Raw genomic sequence first — 24,397 nt, 5'->3', positions numbered from 1 at the left:
ATTTATGGCAATGAACTATAAATGTGCTTGTGCTGGTGTACTGGTAAGTGCAGTCATGCTGGAGAGAGGAACTGTGCTGGGGAACTCTGCTGGCAAGCTCAAAGCAGAACAATTTTTGCCTACACCCAAGCAGTCGCTGGGCTCTGAAATATTTCGGTTTGTCTTGCAAGACACAGATGCAAGAGTGTTGGGCGCTGAGCATTCTTGTCATAACAGTAGTCACATGCAAGTACAATAGAGCCTTATTTTTAGAGCTTTTTTCGTATGAACACTATCCCCCGACATTCAGCAGAGATAATGACCGGGGAGTTTCTTCCATCTTAACGCTGAGGTTTAAGGAAGAGGGTTTTTTGATAGGGATTTGAGGTGATCCAGAAAAAGCTTTCCAGTTGGCTGGAGCTATAGGGGTTCCAGTGCTGGGTGCTGGAGATGTTGGACCATCTTTGGAGGCAGCCGGACGCTGCACGGAGGAGGGTAGAAGAACCAGCGACTTCCTCGGAGGGGAAGAAGGGCCGTGGGCCGTTGTCTTCTCCAGCGGCGTGGTTGCTTGGGACTTTCGCAAGCCAGAAGAGGCGTGACTCAGATTTACAAATCTTGGCTTGAGACTTTGTTTTCAGACTTCAACGACTTGACAGGAATTCAGCTGGAACAGGTCTGTAAAAGCATTATGAACAAAAAAAACCCCAAACCCCCACATACCTTATAGCTGGATCCTGACCCAGATTAGGGCCTTGGTGTATGCTTACCGCTAGGACCTGGGAGAGCTGTAGGAACATGCACTTGTGAAAGTGCGGCTGTGGGTAACGATGCCAAAAACGATTAAGAATCGGACTGTAGCCCTTTAGTGGCATTGGGCTGATGCTGCTAGTGAAAAATACAACTTGTTCTGCGGCTTCAGGCATGCTTTGGAAACTCTCGTCCTCTGTAAAGCTGAGATAATGAATTTAAAGCGTATAGAGCATCTTGGGTGCAGGGATCCATAAATGCAAAGTGTGGTTTTTGAAAACCTGTATCATGCTGCTTGTCTCTTTTCCCAAACTGTTTCCAAATGGAAGTTTTTAAAATGGATTCCATGAGGTGCCAACATGCGTCCTAGGGGAAATCCTTTTCAGGAAGGCTGGTCTTTCATTGCTGTTGTTGATGCATGTAATACATCTAATCCCTTTTAAGGGAGTTAAAATATTACCCCTAGGTGTCCGTCTAGACTAGGATAACGGGTTTAGTTTTTCTCTTAATGAGTTAGTTAAGATGCTTTGGGACTATTACAGTTTATGGACTGATATACCAGGGGGAAAGTAGCATATGGGCTGACTTTAATATCTGCAGAAAGAATTAAACTTTTAAATAAGTGGAAACGTTGGTTATTGAGGTAAGCAAAACCAACTTCTCCCCAGATGAGTCTCCCAGTCAAGTCCTCCTTTGCAGACAGGACCCGATGGGCAGCTCAGTCCGTCGTGTAACTGGAGCTGGGAGGGGAAGGAAAGGTTTCAGCTTTCATCGGATACCTGCAGCCTTTTCCCCTCCAGTTCTTGCAAGCAAGAAGAGCCAATTTAAATATGCAAAATGCATCTTTTTCTTTAAATTAAAGAGGACATCGTCTTGTCTGTCTGTGAACCCAGGCATTGCTTTTAACCTCTGTAGGACTTCACACCTGGATGGTGGTGCATTGCTGAACTTAAATTCTACCTTTTGTTCGTGTTTAATGTATCTGCCAGCTAATGCTCTTATCCAGAGAGACAGCAGGGGAGTAGGATGACAAAAGTGCATGCGTGGAGGTTGCTGGGGAAAGTGGGGTGACCGAGAAATTTGGTGGTAATGGTGGGGAAAGGCAGAATTTTCCTCTCGGACTGGGGAGATTGGTGAGCAGGAGAGGGAGGGCCTGTGCTGGGGGAAAGGAGCTTTTTAGGACTACGGCTCTCAAGCGGAAGGTCCTAAACCCCCTTTGCATCCCAGAAACTCATTTGCACTCTCTTGTTTCCTGGCAGCCTTCGCGGGGAAGCAGGCACGTGGTCTTCTACGAATAGACTCCTAAGGAAGAATAGTAGCAAAGCGACCTCTGAAGCACCCGTTTGGAAAGTATGTGGGGCTTTACATTCCCAAAACGCTGGGTCTCTGTCTCCCCCTCAAATTGCAATATGCGTTGTCATTGCAAAATTGGCTGGGGCTCGTTTTAACTGCGGCCTTGCGTGGCTCTTTGAGAAGACCCTTCTCTTCCCTTGCCATTGTGTAGGAGGAGGCGCGGTGAACGTTGCAGCGTATCCTGCAGATGGAAGGACCCAAGCTGGCAGAAAGCCCTTGAGACCCTCTGTCCTGGCAAACTCCTTTTGGGGCTTAACCCCCTCTATTTCAGTTAGGGACCCCAGTCCTAAAATCGTGCTTCCATTGGGTTTGTACCCCCATATGTCAGGGCTTTGCCCCGTTTGGGCTGTGGTCCCTAGTTGTGAAAACGCTGACTTGGAGCTCTGCAGCTCTGATTTCTTCCTGTGCTGGCAGTGGTGTCGCGGGCAAAGCTCTTTGCTTCCAGCTGCCTGCCGTCCCTTTGCAGGGGCTTGCCTAGATTAGGGATCCTCGCGCCTAACTGGATCTACAACTTATCCTGGCTACGTCAGGCGTTGCAAACAGGTTAGTTAAAACATACTTCTAATTATTTCCAGAGTATACACCTATTTCCTTAGGTAAAGCATTGAGAACCCCTTCTCGTGTTAGGAGGTTTCAACTTTGAGGGTACAAAGCACTTCAAGTAATGAGTAATTTCATCTTCATTCAGGCTATATCAAAGCCTGTAGCTTTCCTAATGTCAATTATAGGGGCAAATTGCCTTCTTCCTCGTCGGTGAGAGCGAGGTCCGGTGCCCAGGTTCAGCCTGTGATAGATTTTTCGTTTATGAGCCTCTGTGGTTCTGATGGGTTTCTGTATGGTTTGAGTTCTGCGGGTACTAATTTGATAGTTTGATTTGTTTGAGGGTTTTCTTTTTTTAATTCTCTTGACTCTTCACCAGGGAATTCTTCCAGCAACTTTCAGGTGGGTCAGCTGACCAAATTATTTATTAAGCAATCTGCAGCGTGCTCGGTGTATCGTGCGCAAAATTGATGTGGTGTCTGCACCAGCGTGTTCACGCTCTTGACTCAGATTTTCCGAAGCCTCAAAATACAGTAGATTGGGTCTGATGAAGAGAGAATTAGAGACAATAATCAGCTCCAAAACAGTGGCTTGTAGCTCTGCAGAACTTCATAGGAGCCCTCTGCTATCGGTAAGGCCTCAGGCTGCCCAAAGCACTCTCGTGTTAATGGACACTTAAAGCACGCTGCCTTGTAGCACAACATGTAGCAAACTACTTAACTTTGTTATGCATCGACTGTGACTTGATTGCTTTTCGCTTTGGAAATGGGTGCAAGGATCCGAGTTAACGAAAGGCTTTGTGACTCCTTGCGGAGTCCAAACCCTAAATATCTTCATGCCTTAGAAATACTGTTCATGCAGCAATTGGATAAGTGGAGCTTAAGGGATGACTGGGCATATGATATCTACAGGATTTGTTTTCTGCAGCCCCAAAGCGATGGGAAGTGGGTTGCCTGTGGTTATAGCGTGAAGCGGGGATGGAGCTGGGAATAGGACTGGGGGGAGCGGTGCGCTGGGGCTGTGCCCTGCTTTATTCACGGGCGAGCCCCCTTCGCGTCTCCATCGCTATCGCAGCACGAACCTCCTGTGTCAGTCTGACGTCAGCCCAGCACCCTGGCATGCACTGAACCACGTTGCGTAACATTTCTCATTTGTCTCTATGCCAGAAGTAGGAAAAGGCAGCGTTCCCTATTTATAGAGAACTCGATTAACTTCAGGAAAAAGTCATCCTTGCGCTATCAGCACTGACACCCTTGGAGGAGCAGCAGCGCTGGAGAAACGGTGAGGTGGGGCCGTTGTCCCGGCTCCTCTTGTCCGGCTTCGCGAGCGTCCTGTGACGCCGCGGCCGTGTTGATGCGGAGTTCGGAGCTGGTGCTGGAAGTAGGAATGAGATCCTCCGTGGAGGATCTCCAGGCTGGCTTTGGAAGCAAAGCTCCTGGTTATTGGCACAACACGTGCTCTGCGCTGCTGCTGAGCGTGGCTTTGGGTTTGTGTCTTTTGCAGACAGCCCGTAGGTTATTTGCATGCAAATATAGCATCAATTAATAAGGGAAGAGAGAGAGAAACACATACAGGCTTGGGGAGCACAGTTTATTTTGGCTGAAAAATGTCTTTTCAGGTTTCCAGGAGGCGGCAGCTGCTTGTCAGCTCTGTGCTGACAGAACTTTGAAGCATGCTTCGGTAATCTGTCTGCGTTTCTTCGCTTCCCCTTGCTGTTTCCAACGTGCTAAAAATCATCAAAACAGTGAAATACTGTCCCGCGGCTGCAGGAAGAGGAATGAGAATGTGTTCCCAGTATCCAATCATCTGCTTATTCTGCCTGTTCTTAAGAATAGAATTTATTGAAGCAATTTATCCTGACTAAATGTGATATAAATCTGAGCACATGTATGTACATACCGGTCATATTCTGTAGTGAACGAGCAGCTAAATCTTTCTTTAAAGAATGAGTGAATCCTCCTGACGCTTTTGCAAGACCAAGTAAACTGAGGTCTTTCCAGTGCATTGGGCCTGAATTTTTTAATAGAGCTGCTTGTTATGCTATCAGAAGTAGCTGGCAGACAGCCCAAAATGCCGTTGGCTTTTTGTTTGGTTTTCCTGCTCTCAGTTTCAGTTAGTGTTGTCAAAACCTCGGGAGTGACAGCTGAACCATTTCTCTGATTTCTCAAATCGCTTTTATATGCATGGGAAGCATAAACATGAGGTAGAGAGACCCCGAAGTTTCTCATACTGGTGAAGGCAGCAGGCTTCTTAAGTGACAGTGGTAAGGACAGATCTGAGCTGCGTAAATTAAAGAAACATAGGGGTGGCCGTTCTATGAAATACAGCAGTCTTCCCTCAATAATAATTATGCTACGTGTTTAAGATTTGTTTGCTGATGAAACAAATGCCTTCCCAGCCTCATACCCCTCACATCTGAGTTTAAACACACTAGGGGTGATTTTAATGGTCGTCAAACACTTCCAGCGTCGGGGCTGACTTTGACAGCAAGAAGCATTGCAACCGTCCTCTAAAGTTGTGCAACTTTGCTGCTGTCCCAGGATGATGGCTCTTAACTTGGAGCTGCTTAATCACTGAAGCAATTCCTGACCGCGGTGCTGGACTGATGGAGGACTTTCGGTTTTGCGGGTATTTGGTACAAGCTCCTTTTGTAGAGCAGTTCCCTGGTGTACTGGGCTGGGAGGTGTCCGAGAAGAGCTTCCAGGCTCTTGTGTGGCCACGTACTTTGCTTGCCACCTCTGAGGATGGTCATTCACGTCACCAGTTACGTTTTGAGGGTGCTGGTCGAACGTTGACCCGTAAGCCCTGATGAGCGCAAAGAGGAGGCGAGGAAGGATAGGCACGCAGTAAGACTAAACACAGCCCGACTGCTGTGAGGGCAAAAATAACAATCCAGGTTGCCCAAGGTAGCAATTTTTAGACCTTTATTTGATGTGTGTCCTGATACCGCAGTCTCACCAGTCATGATGGTAAAATAACTCCCGCGATCACTGAGTTGGTGTTTGTCATGTTTAACCCAACTTGTGTCCTCCTTTTGCTCTAGGAAGAGCAGTAGTTGAGCTGTCCTCTGCCAGGAGCAGGTGATGAAGGATTAAACCCTCTCTCTCAACTCCTTCAGAGTTGTAGCTTTTCGTGCAGCTAACTGGAAGGTTTTGGTGCCGTATTTTTGGAGCTCAAGCGGAGCTGACGATGTTGAACAAGCTTTGCGCTTTCCTTCTCTGCAGCGTCTTGATCGGAGTGGTGGTGTGATATTACAAGGTTTGACCTCTTCATCCCTCCTTGCTAGAAACTCCTTTTACACGTTAAAAGATCTGGAGGAGGTTCTGTGCCTTCAGAGCAGATTGTGACGACTGCTTGCACGTCCCCAAGCTGATGCATGTGAGTCAGCTACTTCAGGGCCTGGACGAGATTGCTCTTGGAGGAGGATCGGTTGGTTGTGGAAGGACGGAGGTGAGATCACCATTTGTTTAGCAGGCAGAAGCTGTGGTTGATCAGCCTGGGAAGAAACATGCTCAATCTTTTGATTTCTGAGGCTCGCGGTTAAGAGCTTCAGATGGAAGAGTAGAAGGATGTCTCAAAGAGCCCTATTTTTTTGATGCGTGCTTGTTCGGACTCATCTTGCTGTCATCCTCTGTCACCTCAAGGCTAGCCTTCGCCGGGATTTAATCTTCCAATACAGAGCTTCTGCCGTCTCCTCTTGCCTTGCCACCCTTTAGTGCCGCAAGACCCATTTCGTTTCTCCGGGTTTTCCTGGGAGACCGTTGGGGTGGGGGGATATTCCCGACCGCCTTTATTGCTTTTATTCCTATGCCGGGGAGCATTCTGGCTGCTCGCCCCTTAGGTTTGCGGAGGGCCGTTTATCCCTTGTGAGCTGGCGTTCGCGTAGGCCCTGGAGTTCGGCTTGATAAATCCAAAACGTAGCCTAGCGTTGGGGACGTCCCTCTCCTTTTTGCGGGAGAGGAGCTGGCAGCTGCTTTTCCCGGAGCTTTTGGTTGGCGTCATCCTGTGCCGCGGCTGAACCAGCGCCCGGAAAGGGGAATTCCACCTCTTGCAGCCGCCTGTTTTAGCTGCGCACTGCCCCAGCCTGTGCTCGTAGGAAAATACTCTTTTCTGGGATTAAGAAATAACTGATTTCCACGTCTTTTGCATGAAAACAAAGTGGGACCGTTTGCTGCGGCACAGGTGCTCGCCCTGTGCCGTGAAGTTGCGTTCTCAGAGCCCTTTCTCATATAGCTCCTAAAAACAACCAGTCTTGCCGCTGCTCGGTGCGTGTGCGCGCGTTAATGGTTAGAAACGCAAAAAGCCAACTGAAAGAGCCCGCGGCCCCGCGCCTTCGCGGACGCGCTTTGGCCGCGGTCTGGTTTCGTTTCTGCTCTTGGCTGCGGCGAGCTGGCACGCGTCGCCGCAGCCGAGCGCCGAACTTGGAGTACGAGATGCTGGAAGCAACATGAGCAGCCGGAACATGTTCGCGCAGTAAACCCCCTGAAGAGATAGCATTTGCTTTATTATAGCTTTTTAAAATCCTGCTATAAAAATATCGGTGGGTGGAGGGAACCATTATTTCTTGAATTTGAGGGGGTGGGGGTTACTTTATTTACTCTTATTTTTTATTAATAAGAATAGCTTCACTTGTAGCGTAATAGGACTGAGTGTTTTGTTATCCTTGGCTATAATCTGTGATAAACTACCCCTGCCATCAGCCTTGTAGTTTACCCACTAGGGAGCCAGATTATTGCCTTGTAAAACGGAGCACCACTCCTATAATCCCTTAATTAATTAAATGACAAATTTTAGTTCTCTCCCATTGAAAATATAACTTGTGCGTAGAGAGGACTTGGATTTATTTGATCGCTTCTTGCTTGTGCTTTTTTTTTCCTCCTGTATGTTGTCACTGTCTCTTCTCTGGTATCTCTGCTTCCTACTGTAAATAGTAAGGGAGGGTAAACCRGGCTTTGCCCTTCCTTGCCGCTCTCCGTCTGTGGATAACGGGATGTTTTGCAGGTTTTTACTGTGCCGCCAGTCCTTTTTTAAGACAGGAGCCTTGTCCCCGTTTTGCAGACGGCAGAACGGCGAGGCGGAGAGTAGAAATTCGCCTGCCAGAGCCCCACGGTGACTTGGTGGTGGGTCTGGGAGGGGAACCCAGGGGTGGTCAATCCCTTTCCGAAGCGTCGGACCGCGCCGTCTCGCTGCCGTGGTTCCCGCCGAGCCCTTCCGGCCATGGCGCAGCGCCGTCTCTTCGTACGTGAAAAATCGGGAACGTCTGAAGTCTTATTTAAACTTGGGCTGGATGAATTTCTCATCCTTGCTCGTGATCGAGGGYGCAAGGAGATCCTCCTTCGCTGTACTCGCGGCGCTGATTAATTACATCCCTGTAAAGAGCCGCTGCTGCTCTGGATAGTTTTAATTTTTTTTAGCTTATTTAACAATTTCCTCTTCTCTCTTTTTCTCCTCAGCTTAGCTCAGCTGCATGAAATATGGGAGACGACAGGCCGTTTGTGTGCAATGCCCCCGGCTGTGGACAGGTACGTTTACAGTATACTTTATTGTGAATGTGTCGTTGTGAATCAAAGTGGCTGTTTTATCACTGAGGCAAAGAGTTTAAAGCCGGTGTTTTACGTGATCACTGGAGGTAATCAGATCAGAGGATTTGCAGTGTGTAAATCCAGGTTATGAGCAAGCGCAGGCACTCCAAAGTAATGAAATCTGCCAGGCTTTGGGCCGTATTGTTATTCTGCTGGTGTTTTCCCCCGCTATCCACGCGGCCCGGAGAAAACATGCTGATCTTCCGTTAATGTTGTCCGATAACGTTGCTCATCTTCTTTCAAGGCTGTTTAACCAAAGGACAGATCCTCGTTCTCTGTCGGGAGCAGTTAGCTGCTAGAGCATATTCTGGAAAGCAGCTGGGAATGTGACAGTTGACGGTTTGTGTTACGTGAACCCCAAACTGCCGTAGTCTATTTTGGGCTTACAAAAAAAAAAAAAAAGACCCACGGCGAATTTTTCCTCCCTGGGCTGGAATTGGCTCCAGCCTCGCAAAACTCTTGCTCGCTTTCCTAGGGCAAACGATTACCGCTCCGAATGCGTCACATCCCCTTTTTCAGTTGTGTGACCTTTCTCATGGGCTTCCCTGCTTGGGAAGGTACCTTTCCGTTGCATTTTTTTCCTCTTTTTTTCTTTCTTTTTGTAATTGCATTAGTGCTTTCCCAAAGCCGAACTTTACGTCCTTCCCGGCGCTCGATGGCGTAGCGTCTTGGCAGCTTGCACGCAGCGTTAATGGGAGCAACGGGGGGGGAATCGTGCTTTTACTCTTGGGGCTGTTTTAATGGCAGCTATTAGAAATTGAGGCTCCTGCAGGAGCACGGCCCTGTGCRGAGTCCTGGGAGAATCAGTCTCTGAAATGTTTGAACCTCAAGCTGCAAACAGGCCTCTTGCGGGGCAGGGAGGGGGAATTGCGGCTTTTAACTGGATATCGAGCGATCCACGCGCACTTTGTTTTCCCGGCTGCGACCGTTGGACGAGGGGGGCTGCCAAACYGTCGCGGCTGTGACGCGTTTGGGAGCTCTGACGGATCCCAGGGTTTCCCCCCGCTCCGTGCATACGGTTCTGCAGTGTGTTTAATATATTAATGCCTCTTGTGGGTCTCTCAGTTGAAATTAAAGACGATGCTGGGTCCCCGGGGCACGTCCTCTGAGACCGCATGTGAAGCCTGTGACGCAGTTATTTTTATGGCACAGAAATGGCTCAAAAATCTAAAAATCRGCCAACTCTCTTGGGGACTGGGGCTCTCTTAAAAATACACGGTTGTGACTTCTTAGCTTTTTGGTCGTTCTAGCCTTAGTCTCATTTGAAGCATTTTCTCTCTGCTTGCAGGTGATCTTCCTCTTTCTTTTTTTTTTTTCTTTTTTTTCTTCCTTTTGGTAGGCTGCTTTTTATCTCGAACTTCTTTGCCTGTGAAATTGTGCAAGTCATTTATAAAATGTATTAGCTGTATTTGAGCACTTAATGATGTGAGGACTTCCATCATACAACCTTAAAATCGGATTCAAACAAGCAATTAAGGCAAACAACAATGTATTTAAATTTAATCTCCCACAATCTCCCACAAATGACATATAAAGGTGGTTGCTTCCTCCTTTCGCTGTTCCAGACTGCTGCTTATGGGTAATTCTGACAATTCTTCATGTTAATATTGAAATGTTAGAATCCGGGTAATTCGTACCAGAATGATTCATTGTGATCTAACCTGACCTCGTGCACACTTTCCTAGAACGTCCTTCAATACCTGTTTAAACCAGAGCGTGCGTTAAATAATGATGATCCAAGCTTGATTTAAAAGATTTCCCGTGATGGAAAATTCACCGCAGCCCTTGGTTAAGTTGTTCTAATAGTTAATTGCTCTTGCTGGTAAGAGGGGGGGAAAAAAGTTATGCCTTATTTCCAGTCTAAACCTGTTCGGCTGCGGCTTCAAGGCTGTGGAGCTTGTTAGATTTTTGTCTTTAGGTGGAAGATCCTTCCTACCGAATTTCGGTTGTCTCTAGGTGTATGGTCAAGTCACCCCTTAACAGTTCCTTGGACTAATTAAACACACGGAGCTCCGAGTCTTGCTGCAAGTCAGTGTCTTAGGTGTGCGGGGGGTTTTTTGTCCGTTGTTCTCTACATCAGCTTCACGTTGAAGGTGTTTAAGGTCTCTTACAGATTCTGCTCGCCGCTACGATGCAGCAGTACGACCGTGGAGGTGCAGTGGTAGCCAAGGTCCGTCCAGACCATCTGGGCAGGATCTTGGAGCATCGGCTGAAATTAATGTTCAGCGAGCGGCGCTTGCTGGTGCAGATGGAGTAAAGCTGGATCGTTGCGATGAGCGGGACGAGGTAGCGACAGGGTTGGTAGCTTCAAACCTGAAAAATAAATCCAAATTTGAAGTTGGAGGGGCCGAGCGCAGGCCTCGGCTTCTGAAGCACGTGCTGCCTTGTTCCCCCGGCAGCTTGTGCTGCCTTTTGGCACTAAACCCTGATCCTTATCGTGTCATTGGGGATCATCTAATCAAATATGGCTTATTCGTATGAACTAACGTTAAAGGGAAGCTTTAATAAGGCTCAGAGGTGGCTGCGCCTCTCTGAATTCATCCCCTCGCTTCTTGAAGATCGAGATCCTTGTCTTCAAGCCTGGGGAGCTGAAACGGGATGGTCAGATCCACCAGAGGAACAGCCTGACCTTCCTAAAGGTGCCGAGTGCCTAAAACTCCCGTGAGAGACAGCAGGATCCAGAGTTTTGAGTTTTTTTGGAGACCAGTTTGATTTTTCAGCCCCGGGGCACTCATGCCAGCCCAGGTGGTGGTACGTTATTGCTTAGAGTACGGAAAGCTTTTTCCCAGCCTGAAAACAAGCTGGATTGTGGCCAGCGCTGGGAAGGAAGATTTCCTTGCAGGAGTCGGCCTTTTTTTCTGATTCTTCAAGACCTTTGGCTGCATTTTGAGGAAGAAAGACCTTTGAACAGGAGGGTATTGGTGGTTGTGGGGCCTTCTTGCTGCTTCGGTCATCGAGGTGAACATGTCCTGCCTCTTGCAAATGCTGCCTTGAGCCATCTAGTAGCATGGGAGGTCAAGGGAGAAGGGAGAGTGGAGCCAAACGAATTTGAACAGGAGCCTGAAGACAGGCAAAGCCAGGTGTGATTATTTTTTATTTTTTCCTTTAGACTAAAAGGAGAAATCTTGTGCTTCCCAGTGCACCATCTTGGAGCCTTTAGCTGGTTCTTTCTCTTTGTAGCTAATACCAGCCCCGTTCTTTTATGCTTTATGGGCTTTTCCCCCCCTTTTCCTTCCCTGTTTCTGCGCAGAAAAATGCTGTAAAGCTGATTTTTCAGGGAAGCAGGGTGGGAAGAGGGAACGCTCACCTAAAATAGATGAGCGCATCTCGCTATACCCACCGTATAATCCGAGCTAGTGGGCTTTCGGCGGCTGTGTAAACATGTTTTGGTTGCTAGGTCTTTAATGGCTGTTATTTTTGGACTCGGCGCGCGGTCGCTTCCCAACAGCGCGTCTGCTGCGACACAGCTGACTTCCAAATGCGCCGCATATACGGCTTTTAAAAAAGCTGCTTTCCCCAAGGTCACTCAGCCGGTTGCTTCTCCAGGAGGACAGGTGACACGTTTTGTTTTTTTCCCCCCCCGGACCCCGAGAAGGCGGAGGAGCGTTTCGTTCTCCGGCAGGAGCGGGTCCGACTCCCGCCGGAGTTGTAGCGCTTGTGCCTCGAGTAAGGCTTTTACGGGCTTCGTTAAGCGCAACGAATCCGGGGGTGGCGCGCCTTGCTAATCGGTGTTTTAAATCTCCTAATCCCGCTTAAGGCGCTCCGAGTGATGAAACGCAGCCGAGCGGTGGCCGCAAACCTGAGCGTTGACGTTAAAGCCCGAAGGTATTACCTAAGCCTGCATAACGATAGCGCTCTGAGTCATTAATACCAGGTAATTAAAACTTTTTGGGGCCATCCCTAAGGCATCCAGAGCAAAGGCTTAGGAGAAAGGGGCTCGGGAGCGACGTCTGCTGCTCAATTCCTGGGATTCGGTGCGGCAACGGGAAACTGCTCAGCGTCTGGATCCGTTTCCTTCCCGCTAAAACAGTGTGTTAAATACTTTGGAGCGTGCTGGATGCCCCGTTTGGAAGGCAGAGCTGGCGGTGGCGTCGGTTGGGGGACCGATTTGCCCCCCCTGCGGTGGTGCCTCTTCCGCTCCCCTCCCGAAGGCTTCGAGAGCGTTGGATGCTTGAGGTTTTCCGAAGTGTCGTAGCAGGCAGACGTTCTTCGTTAATAAAACGGCGTCATCCGCTCCGGTCGCCCAAACTAACGGAGGTGCCGTGACGCTGGATATATTCTCCCGGGAGCAAGGCTTTACCTAGCCCCCACCTCCCCAGTCCGCACCATTGCGCCGCTTATAAGCGACACAAATCACCGCTTGGGTCCCAATTCTGGCGCTACGGTGACACAGGCCGTTTCCTCGAACGATCGTTTGCTTTTTAAACCCGCCCTTAATTTAACAATTTATTCCCCTTAAACCCGCGCCGCCGAGGTGATGCTCGGGCAGGGTCCGAGGAACGCGGAGCCCAGAACTTTCACGCGACCAGAAAATGATTTTTCTTCTTTGCGGTTTATTGTATCCTCTTATCTTGTCATATAATAGAAATAATGTTTATGGCATTGAGGCCTCAGCATCACTTGGCATTTAACCAACCTCAAAAGCAGTTTATTGCTTTGTATACTCTGCCGCCATGACCATTATCCCTTAAATCTCTATTGCTTTATAATATACGAGCCAACAAATGGCCTCTGCGATTGGTTAAATGTGGGACTGAAGCTAAGGTGTGTTTTGTAGCTTGTATAATCCAAACGAATATAGATTATTCCTTTTATACGAGTCTAAAGAAGGAAAAAAACCCACCCCTCTTCTCTCTCCAAGAAGCTCTCTAGCGGTGGGCTCTGCTCGTCGGGGTTCAACCTCCCAGGTGGCCAAGGACGTGTGCGGAGCCGCAGCCGCTCGCGACGTTTCGGAAGGTATCGCCGGAAAGTATCGCCGCGCTTTGCAGCGGTGCCTCTCCGTCCCGGTTTCGGCTCGAGACCAGCTCCGCCGGCACGAGGAACGAGTTTCGTCCCCGTCTGCAGGTCTCTCGGTGGCCGAACGTCCTCGGTGGAAGCAGATCCTTCGAGATGAGCTGTTGTTGTTTAAAAAGCCGGAATGATGTAGCGAAGCGAGTAGGTAGGTGCGTGCAGAGGAAGGAGGTGCCCGTCCGCTTCGCAACAACAAAGCGTTTTCCTATCACCGCATTTCCAAGCTTTGCTTCGTTACCTTCCTTCTCCCCTCATCCCAATCATGGGGTGAAGCAAGGGAAGAAAACATTCCCTGCCTCAAAGCTTCCAGGAGCCACCTCTAGGCTTGGAAGGAATCCAAAGGGATGTCTCTGCCCTGCCGCAGGCCCCAGTCGGCACCGTGCGGGCAGGACGCGGATGGGTTCGGTGGGAATACGAGCCCGTGCGTTGGTTGAACGCCCTCCTTGGGGTCTCTCTCTCGAGACGTTGTTCCTTCCTTGCGAAGAGGAGCCAGACGCCCCGCGTATGAAATTCAGGGTTAAAAACCAAACTTTTGGGAAGCTTCAGCCCACTTGGCTCCTGCTCTTAGGGAAAACGGGCATTTCAACGGATATTAAGTGCAGTTATGATGACCTGTCCTCCCGTTGAGATTGTTACTGTCCTGGCAGAGGAACTGAGCGGGACTGGGCTTGGACATGGGAGCAGGATGTTTTTCCTTAAGGAATTCGGGCTCCTTTACGCCCACTGGTTCAATGGTTCCGATTTGGAAATCCGAGCCTCATGAATTGGGAGAATGGCTCCTGTGGAGCAGGGCGGTGAGATCGGTGATCATGAGCACCGGGGGCCCGCGAAGCCAAGAGCGGCGCCGGGACCTGCCCTCTCCGGGATTACGTGACACGAGCGGCAGCGGGTCTCTGCTCCGGGAGGCCCCCGACCACCGGGAGGCCATGCCTCGCCTGGGGACTCGAGCCGCTCCGGCACCGCGCTGGATCACGTGGGAAGCCGTTCCCGGCCCTCTGCGAACCCTCCGAATACGGCCCCGGCGGTACCAAGCCGTCCCCCGCGCGTGCCGGGGTCGAGCCAGGGCTGACGCCCCCGCGCACCAGCGAAATACTAAAACGAAAGATCGCGGCCGCTTAATGATCAAGCGCGAATAAAATCCTTCTCCGAGCTTTTGTTAGGCTTGGGCACGGATACCCCTCGGCTGCGCTTAGCATGCAAAGTCACGTCTGCGTTGTGTCCCTACTGCACCCAAGTGATTTGAAGAGCTGAGCCATAAACTAGAGTTTCTTTTTTGTTTTTCAAATTCAAGGAAAAACGTCCGAGGCTCCGTGGCGAGGAATTCCTAGCTGTACGCCCCTGCTTGCTTCACATCTGCGGCTTTTTATTTGAAGCTGCCACAGCCGAAATAAAAATTCTACAGAGAAACATCTCGGTTAAAGGTCTTCCATTATTTTACGGGAATGCAGGTTTCCGGAGTTAATTATTTATTTCAAATTAAGGCCTTTACAGCTGCAGTACCTGTGCGTCGAGCACAAAATGGCAGATGCTGCGCAAATCTCCAAGCATTTACAGTACGAAATGGGTCCGTGTAAAAGTAGTTGTTGGCTATAGTAAGTCTTTAGGTCGTTAGCATCGGAAGAAGTGAATTAATTTGAATGGTAACTCATGCGTTGTCAGCACGGCAAAATGATATCTCCCACCTCTGGCTGAAGGTATTTTTGGAGGTGCGGAGGGGAAAAGCTGATTTTGAATAATAATAAGCTTGAGAAGGCATCTGAAACCAGTAAACGTTTATTTTTTACACTCCTATAACTTAAAAACGGCCAAACCAATTTAAACCAAATTGGATAATAAAAAATATTGCTCCTAGGCTGAGCCCCTGTATGCCAAGTTCCAGCCTAGAATGAATTTTTATGACCAAATTATAAACCCCCTAGAAATGAAGGTTTAAAATGGAAATGTTGACAGACCTTTAACTACAAAAGCACTATAATAGAACTTCTTTCCCCCCCCCTTCTTCTTCTTTTTATCAAACGGCTGTTTTAAAATATAATTAAGACTTAAATATTTATTTAATAGCGGCATTTCCTGCAAGTTGAAACCTTTATCGTTCCTAGGGCTGGGATTCATTGCGGGTTCGCCCGATGCCGCTGCTGCTTTACATTTGAAGCACGTGTGCGGTGCCGAACCGCCGCAGACACTTGTCCGGCAACTGGAAACGGCTCCGCGCGGCTTTTCCAAATCCCCCTTTTGCCAAAGCGCTTGACGGACCCGTGTGCAAATCCCGCGCCTGGGTGAAGGAAGCGCGGCGCCGGGCTCTGCCAAAAAGTCGCCTTTTAATAACGGCCGCTGCGGCTCGTTCTTTGCAAGCGAACCCGTTTGCGTCCCCCGCGGCTGATTAGGTATTAATTAGGAGCCGGGCTTTGGCGCGACCGGCGGTCCCGGCGCCCGCTGGCAGCTTTCCGGGGCAGCCCCGACAGCCGGCCTGGCCGCAAYGAAGCTGGAAGCTCTCGGCGTGCAGCGCTGGCGCGGCGGCTGCCAGCACTGTCCTGCGGGGGGGGAAGAAGGAAAAAAAAAAAGGGGAAAAAAGACWAAAAAACACCCCAAAAAGGGCTTTTCTTTTGCAAGGGCTTTGTGCTGGTTTTTCCCTCCTCGCCCGGCGTTGCCGTCGCTGTCGCCGGCCTCCCCCTTGCCGCCCTTTTTATGAGCGCTGGCCCCGTGCCACGGGGCAGCGCAGCCCTGTGCAGCTGTCACCCCCCCCCCCCAAAACGTGTCCCCGGTTTGGGGCTTGATTTTCATCCCTGCCTCCTTTCCGGGCCTTGCTAATTCCTCCGTTTTGCTGCCTTCTTTCCCCCCCTGCCACCATCTTCCCCGTGCGAAACGCGGGTGCGCGGCGCTTAAAAATAACCCCGGGCCGGTGGCCGCAGGGCCGGAGTTGCAGGGCTCGCACCGTGGTGCGTCGCGGCCTTGCAAGCGGAACGAAGCCGTGGGAGGGAAAAGCAGGGCAAAAGTGGGAAAAAAAAGGCCTCGGCGCCGTTTTCTGGGCTTCCGTGCCGGCTCTCTCGGTTCTCCGCTGTCCTCCGGGCAGCCCGCGCGCTTCCTCGCTCGGAGCCCGGCTCCCTCGCGATGGCAAACCTTGGCCGGCGGCGGCGGCACCGGGGAGACTCCCGTTGGATCCGCTGGGACGGTGTGTTTTGTGCGTAGGGATGTATTTTTTTAAATTCTATTTCTTTTTTTAAGCCCTGACAGGAAAAAGACAACTTAACGTGGGAATTGGGAGCTCCGCGGCGCTACGAGCGCGGCGGGGCCGTCCGTGCCGAGGGCCCTCCTGGGAGGYGGCCGTTTGACAGGTTGCGCGTCGCGGCCGGCTTTATCCGGAAACCGGCTTTCGGGAATGTTGTTTTTCATCTTATTACATGTATTTTCAGCTCTCGTGCTATCCTGCTCGTGCACGGCTGCCCCGTGATGCTGACGCTGGAGCGCTCCGAGCAGAGGGGCTCCGCGGAAGTGGCAGCGGACCTGCTTGATGGAGCCATACCGGAGATTTCCCTAAAATCATCCCAAATCCGGTAGATGAAGCGCAGGGGGGGTTGCTTTTTAACGAAGTCCGCTTGGAAACCGTTGACCTGAATAGTGTGAACTAGTTAAACACGTATGTAAGGGAGGTAGGTGACTTAAAAAAGCCCCGTTGGTTCCTTTCCGGTTCGGATGCTCTCGGAAACGCCTGCCAGGGCCGTGGCTTTGATGCTGCCATGAGATCCGGCAGTAGCATTCCCATTTTGGAAAGCGGTTATCGTTCCGCTGAGTGTTTCTTGGAAAACGAGCCCTTGTTCGCCTTTTCCGAGCCGGATTGGCCCCGATGAAAACGGGGTCGGCGCTGCAGAAATMCCCCCAAAGTAAAACGGCCACGTGCTTGCAGGGAACGTTTTCCTCTCATTGGATTTAAGGGATTTTTCGCAACCGCTATAGAAACACTTTTTGAAGCCAAAGCTGTTTGCTTTTTTTGTTTGTTTGTTTTGTTTGCAGCCTCTCTAATACCTTTGAAAACGATGAGATGCTTCGTTTTTAACATTAGCGGAGAACTTGCTTCCCAAACGCGGATGCGGCACGTAGCTGTGCAAAGGCCTTGTCTTCGTGCCATCAAGGATATGTGATTTTTTTTTTTTTTATTAAAAAAAAGGCGCTTGAGTTTGCAGGGTTTTCTGCAAGCTTCTTGCGTAAAAGCCAAGCAACTTGCAAAAAAACCAAGCGGAGGGATAAAAATAAAAGGGGGCCTGGACCGCTCGTCTCCTCCCCCAGCAAAGATGAGGCCGCTTGGGGTCGTAAAGCTGCTGCCCTTAGCCCACGCTCTCAATTATTACCAACAAAAAAAGCCGGTGACCTGTTCTTCCTCCGCTTTTTATTGTCGCTAACAAGCGTTCGGCCCCCGCCGAGACTCCCGCGCCCGGCGGGATGTGCCCAAGCCGCCCGGGAACCGCGAGGAGGAGGCCGAGAGCCCGCGGAAAGGCAGCTCGCATCCCCGCTCGCTGGGGTAGGAGCCGGGCGCCGGAGCGGGGGGGGGTCCCGCGTCGGCYGCCTCCGAACGCCCGGCTGCTTCCGAGCTCCCGGCCGCTCCGCCCCTCTGCGGCAGCCGCGCCGGCCCGCCGCTGCGGCTTTGTCCGCCCTCGGAGCAGGGATAAAACCGCAAATAACGAAGCAATAAGATTTTTCAGGCCCTTTCCAGAGAGCTCTCGCCCTGTGTATAAAAACGGATGCATAGCAGCGATTTCTAGTCTCGCTTTTTTTTAAGCTTTGGGGGTTTTTTTGGCTAATGCATCAGCGACTCTTTTGCAAAAGGTTTTCCTTTTGCAGTCGGTTCTTTGACGAAGATGCGCTGGTGATAAACACCCTTATCGCGGGGGCTCGAGCGGTTCGTAGCCGCGCGAGCTCCTGCCGCTGGGGGGGGTTGGCGGGGCTGCGGCTGCACAAAAGGCTCGAGGACGGACGGGTTAAAAGCAGAAAGGAACAAAAAAACGCCTTTCGGGGGCTTTTTCTTTGCGCGCGAAGGCGAGGGCGCGTGGCCAACCTTCGCGAGGCCCCTTTGCGTGCAGCAGGTAGCAAGCGGCGGATTTGCTTGTCGCGGTTCGGCCCTTCCCTAGCTTATTGCCTGGAGGAATTTAAGCTGGAGAGCGTAAACCCGAGCTAAATACCGGCAGCGTTGGCAGAAACGCAAAAGGTCCCGGCCGGAGAGATTCAGCTGTCGGTTCGGTGACTCCCTTGCTGTCTAAAAAGATGCCCTGCAAATCTCCRGTGCCGGTAACACTCGTGGCATCTCGTTTATTTAACACCTGCTTAATGATGCAAGCTGCGAAACTGCACCGCCACTTTCCAAGCGCTTGTACCAGCTGTTTTGCTTAAATAATTTTTTTATATGCCGGATTAAAACAATAAAAACATTAAAGTCCTAAAATTCCCCTTGAGAGTAAACATCTAGACAATAAAGAACTGTGTGTGTGCAGGCGATGGGGTGGGAGACTCTTGCAGCAGTGCAAAACAAGCTATAAATTAATCTCCGCAGTAAAGCCCGCTAAATTAAACCGTTTTCGTAAAATGAAGTTCTTGCAAAATGTTGAATCAGTCTCTATCTTTGGGGAAGTTAAAGGTTTCTGGCTTCCTAACTTCGGGTTATTTATAAATAGTAAATCTGTCTTGCGGAGCTGTCGAAGCGGGGTGTATTTTGGGGGCAGACAGGTGAGGGGTTTACGGCTGCCGGTATAAATGTCAGGAATTCAGAGCGTCGCCCGTCACGTCTACCCGCTCGAAGCCCCTYGTCGTGGACTTTGGGCGGGGAGGCGAGCTGCCGCAGTCTCGGAAAAGCTCTTTTGTACAAATAACCCTTCCAAGGAGCAGGTTTTAAGCAATCCACGCTAGCCTTCAAGGAGTCAAAATAAGCAGTAGGTCATTCCCCCAGCGTCGAGCTTGCGTGTAGCTCGCTGGCCCTTTGCTTTTTGCTTTTTTTTTTGCTTTTTTTTGCTTTTTTTTTGCTTTTTGTTTTTTATTTTGGCACGAGACTCCTGTCGCTGCTTCTGCTACCCCAGCCGTCCGCGAAGGCAGCGCGCCGCGTGCCGGGATCCTCACGACGCCCAAGATGCAGGTGCATCCGCGTTGCGCAGCGCCGCCGTCGACAGCTTAATCCCGGCTCGAGCGCTCGTAAAAACCCCTTGATTCCCGCGCTCGCCGGGATGTTAACGCCAGCTTTTGTTTCTGCGGCTGGGGGAAGGTGCTTCCGGCACGCGTCGCACCTGTTAAAGACGATTTGCGATGGCCGCCTTAGCTCGTCTCCCGTTCGGGAGAGCGGGCACCCCGTTTGCGCCGAACCTCGAACCGTTTGCAAGCGCGCGCGGAGGGCTGCCGGGCCTTTTGCTCCGAGCCTGCGCCGGATTTTATCGCCCGCAGCCCGCAACGCGGGCGGAAAAGCCGTTAAGACCCTAAGGACGCGAGGAGGGTGACCCCAGCCGTGCGTTTCTCCGTCGCTGAATCCTCACCTCGGCARACGGACTTGCCGGGGAAGGGGGGGCCGTAGAGCGAATGACGCAGGGGAGGGAAAAGCTTATGGAAAGCCGCTTGCCTCTCTCCGCTCCGATTTTTTCCTGCACTTAAGGGTTTCGCCACTTAATTTTTATTAAGGGCTGCAGGTGGAAAGTGATGTTAATAGGGTTTCCCATTAGCYGGGAGCGGCTAAGGAGGCAATTAGGAGCGAGCAAGAGCCCCCGGGGCCGGGGCGAGCCGCAGCTGGGGAGCGCGTTGCGGACGCGCCGAGGCTTTTGCTGGGATTTGCCGGCGCGCAGGCTGACGCCGGGGCCCCGGGAGCTCGCTAATGCGCTCCTTGAGCGTTAATCCGCTTGCGCAGGCGGCTGAAATCTCCCGGTTGTGAACTCCCGTCGCGAGGCCTTCGGAAGGGGATGCGAGACAAGCGGGGAGGTTTGCTTCCACCCGTCAACCTGACCCCACTTGCCGGGGAAAACCTGGCGCCTTCGGAAAGAAGGAGCGGTTGCACGATGGTCGCGGATGATTGGAAAAGGGATCTGGATCCGCAGTGGCGATGTCCAGGCCCTGGAGATCCAATCTCCAGGAGATCCAATCTCCAGGTTGGAGTCACGCGGAGAGCCCGGCATTTGACCGCTCCGCGGCAATCGGGGCCGAGAGATCGTAAATCTGGAGAGGGAAGAGGGTCACCGAGAACCTCGTCGGGGTGGGAGCAGCAGCGCTGCATTAATATGCCCATAAATCTACCTGCTGCGATAAAACAGGTGGCTCTTCGAGAAGCAAAAATAGCCCAACGCCCTGATTTATTTATTTTTTTCCCCCCGTTTAATTACTGTGATGCACTGACATGTAACAACGTGCGCGAATTCGCGATCCTTATCGAACAGGGGAGCTAGTTTGGCATCTGCATCCTGGAAAGCAGTGGCAGAAAAGGAGTCCAGGGRCTCTGCGGGTAGTTGGGTGGCCCCAACCTCCGGGAGAAAGGTAAGAGGGAGGCACGAAGAGAGGATGCGTTCCTCACGCGTGACGTCGGTGAGACGGGAAAGCTGCCACCTTCTGCTCTTGGTGCTTCAAGGRCCCCTCGGAATAAAAGGAAGGTGGAGAGGAGCTACAGAAAGGATTAGTCCTGGGGGAAAATTACGTCCTGCTGTGAGATGTGGAAGGTCCGTAAGTATAGACGGACAGAAGATAGACGAGGGCGCAAGCTGCTCCGTGAACCGGTCGCTGCAGAGGTTGGACAAATTCCTTGGTCTTTAATTTCACACCTTACGCTGGGACATCCRAGGAGATCGGAGCTAGCCGAACCGATCCTTGAGCTTCCCCAGTTTCCCTCGATATGCGAGARGGGGGCCAAACCCCTCTTATTTCCACAGTTCCCTTCTAAAACGCCTTCTCGAGGTGGCCAAGGATCCACAGATCTTGGCTTCTGGCGTTTCGTCCCTTTCCGCTCGATGGATCCATGGATCGATGGATCCCACCCCGAACAACTGCCCTCCTCGCCTTGAGCCCTCGCGAGGGCGTTTGGGTCGCRCTCGTGCAAACATCTATAGCCGCTGCAATCCTGTCTTCGTTTTAACCCGATGCCTCCTCCGAAACGTTGCTTGTGAGAGGTTCCCCGTGGGAGATCCTAGCTCACGTCCGGAATAAAAAAAATCCCCCCCCTTGCTTTCCTGCAATCAGGGACTGTAAGGGGAGGCTGACGCCCCGCGAGTTGGGTGCAGACCCAATATTGCAAGCGAGTTGAAGGAAATCAACCTTCCAGGGCGTTAAAACGCTGCGTGGGCACCGTGGCCTCCTCTTCTCCGATTGCCCTGTTGTTCGGAGGTCGGGGCTGAGGCACGCCGGCTCCTTCAAGCCGTCGCCTGCTGGCGCGGCGAGCGCTTTTTTCCATCGGCGCTAACTTTTCCTTCTTTTTTCCCCCTTTTTTTCCCTTTTTTTTCCTTTTTTTCCCCCTTTTTTCCCATTTTTCCCCCTTTTTTCCCATTTCCCCCCCTTTTTTCCTTTTTCCCCCTTTTTTTTTCTTTTTCATTTCTTTTCTTTTTAGGGTCAGCTTTCTCTTAGCACGGCGGCAATAGYACAGCGGAGCGCGGGGGCCTCTTTCGAGGCGACGAGCGCCCAACCTCTCGGCYGAGACCCGATCGAACCGCCGCTGCCCCAGCCCCGGAGAAGCTTGGTTTGGATCGGGATCGAGGGACCGGCAGCGCCGTATAACAGGGCTCTGCATCCCCAGCAGAGAGCGAGCACGGAGCCCGATGCTTTTGCAAGCCTGGCTCCTCYGCGCTGTCTTCCAAGCGGGAACGTCGCCGTGTCCCCGGCGGGCTGCAAAGCTCCCCGCTGCCACCCGCTTCCAGGGAGAGGGATATTTGGAGACGGGGAGAGGGATTTTATTCCCCCCCAGCTGCTGGGGACGGGAATTGATGGCTCGCCCAAGGTCACGCCGCGAAGCCGGGCCGCTGCTGGGATTCGAGCCGGCGACGTTAGAATGATTCACATCCACGCCGGAGCTATCTGGGCCTTCCCGGGGGGCCGGCGCCTCTCCGCTCCGCGCCTCCGCCCCCTCGCTCGCCTCCCTTAATTACTGCTGTGCCTCTCCTCTTAAGTTATGTGGCAGCGGTAATTAATGCAGGGATTTTAATGACCTTCCTTCTCCGCACGGCGAGGCTAAAAAATATATATATATATGTATGCTCCACCGTGTGGAAGTAAATAATAACTGCATTGCGGGCTCCGGTGGTGCCGGCTCTGCACGGCAGGCGAGTCCCCGCGTCCCTTTGCTGGCTCGCGGCCGGGAAGGACAGACGGATGGACGGATCCTCCGCGCGCCTCGCTCCGGCGGAGGAGCCGGCTCGGTGCCTCGCCAAATCCCGCCCACTCTTGCGGAGCCGCAGCTTTTTTGCAACCTTGTGAAAAAACGGGCGGAAAAGGTCGGTTCCTCGTCCGTCAGAGCGCTATAAAAAAAAAATAATCCCAGCTCGGATTTGAGAGCTGAAGCTCCCGGTGTCCGAGCCGGCTTAAATCCCGCCGGGGCCAATGCTTTCCCGGCCGAGCCGGCCGCCCCGAAAGGTTGGGAGCTGTTTTTCTCCATGCCTGGAAGCGCCGATACTGAACTTAAGCGCCTCGACGGCGGAGACGCCCGCGTCTGCCGTCCGAGACGATTTATTAACGTTAAAAAAAAAAAGAAGAAGCAAAGAAGTGGAACAGCCAGTTTTATTCAGGAGTTCGCCCCGGACGTCCTTGGCCGAACGCTTCCCTCCTCGGTGCCGCGTGCCGCGCCGGAGGCCAGATGGCTGCCGCCTTCCCCCCCTGCCGAAACACCTGCATTTCGGCGGAGGGGCATGTGTCTGAGAAGCCCTCTGGGATGAGCGCGGCTATAGAAATGTAAATTAAATTATTTACCTACTCCTAGCTAAACGCTCTGCCCTTCTGGCCAAGGAGGAACGGGAATGGGGATGGGCTCCAGGAGCCGCTGAACTCTTTATTTCACGGGAAGGGGGGAGGCAAGGGAGTATCCGTCGCCTCGGGTGGGAGGCAAATCCTGATGCATCCCTAAAATCCCTCCGGCCCCGGTCACCGCTGGCTTTATCGAATCCGTAGCCCTCATTTTGCCTCCAGATAACGGACCTCGGCGAAAGCCCGGTGCCCYGGCGCTGCCCGCTTTGAGGGCGGATCGTTGGGCGCGAAGCCGCGATAACGGCGGCGTTTTAAAAAAATGGAAATAAAAAATCCCCCCTAAAACGAAATCTGGAGGCGGGTGGTTTTCTCTAGGTTGGTTAAAGCAATAAAAAAAAAGGCACGTTTCCGAGGTTTCTGCCGCTTGAATCCCCAGCGGCGTTTATTAAATGGCTTTTTGGCTGTTCGGATGCGGCTTCCGAGCGCCAGCCCTGAACGCTGCCTGCGAAGGGGCTGAAATTGCTGGTTATTATTCTTATTTTTTTATATATATATAATATATATTTTTTTAAAACAAGGAAAGGAACGTGAATTAATCACCGCTCAGGATGTAAGCACATTTTTAAAGCAAAAAGCATAGCCACATGGGTCCCTGGGGTTGCCTRAGCCAAAAATAACAGTGGGGGATTTAATCTCAACGCGGTTGCAGCGCGGGTTGGGGGGGGGCAGGTTGCGTCGCACCGAATTTCTCCGAGCCTCCCGCTTTGATTAACCCGGCGGCGCCCTTTCCTGGATTTTCCTGGGTCCCGAGTTGGCAGAAATACCGCTTTTTTTTTTTTTTTTTTTAATTTTTGCTCCGGCTCGGGGAATCGCACCAGGTATTTAACGCCGAAACGTTTGGAGACGGGCGGCCCGTTGCAACGCGATGGCGAAAAGCCGGCCGAGCCGCGAGCCCTTCTCGCCCTTTTGCCGGCGCTTTTTGGGGGGTCTCGTTTTTTTTTCCCTCCGGCACGTGCCGGGGYGAAACGACCTTGGCTCAGGGGCATTTTCGGACTGGAGCCCGGTGCATCTGGCTCGTCTCTTGCAAAGCAGCCGCCCGGTCCCCGTTTTTGCAAAAAGACTTTGTGCAAGGGCAGGAACGGCAGAACTCGCTTTGATTATCTATTTTTTTTGCGTGCGTGCGGCGGCGGCGGCGGGGGGGATATCGCTGAGCTGACGGCTCGTAAACCTTCCCTCTTTTCCTTTATCCTCGCTGCCGCTTGCTGCCGACGGAGCGGCCGGACCCGGCG

General features: G+C 51.8%; 1 protein-coding gene across 8 annotated transcripts in view; it reads left to right on the top strand.

Annotated features, from left to right (window-relative positions):
• Positions 1 to 24,397, top strand: part of ATF7 (activating transcription factor 7) — a 60,392-nt gene that overhangs the window by 12,255 nt on the left and 23,740 nt on the right. For 6 of the 8 annotated variants that reach the window (XR_003257355.1, XM_026089248.1, XM_026089246.1 and 3 more), the window contains exon 2: positions 8,073 to 8,141. Coding sequence is in view for 6 of the 8 variants with exons in the window: in XM_026089248.1 (XP_025945033.1) it covers positions 8,094 to 8,141 (48 nt within the window). In the remaining 2 variants the exon portion in view is untranslated. Of the gene's footprint in view, positions 1 to 1,985; positions 2,077 to 8,072; positions 8,142 to 16,621; positions 16,859 to 24,397 lie in introns of all 8 variants that reach the window. The other 2 variants (XM_026089247.1, XM_026089252.1) reach the window with 2 other exon arrangements.

This window comes from Apteryx rowi, unplaced genomic scaffold, assembly GCF_003343035.1.
Source record: "Apteryx rowi isolate R43461 unplaced genomic scaffold, aptRow1 scaffold_806, whole genome shotgun sequence".
Classification (NCBI taxonomy): Eukaryota; Metazoa; Chordata; class Aves; order Apterygiformes; family Apterygidae; genus Apteryx; species Apteryx rowi.
The sequence above is the reverse complement of the archived record's forward strand: the minus strand, read 5'-3'. Positions and strand labels throughout refer to the sequence as shown.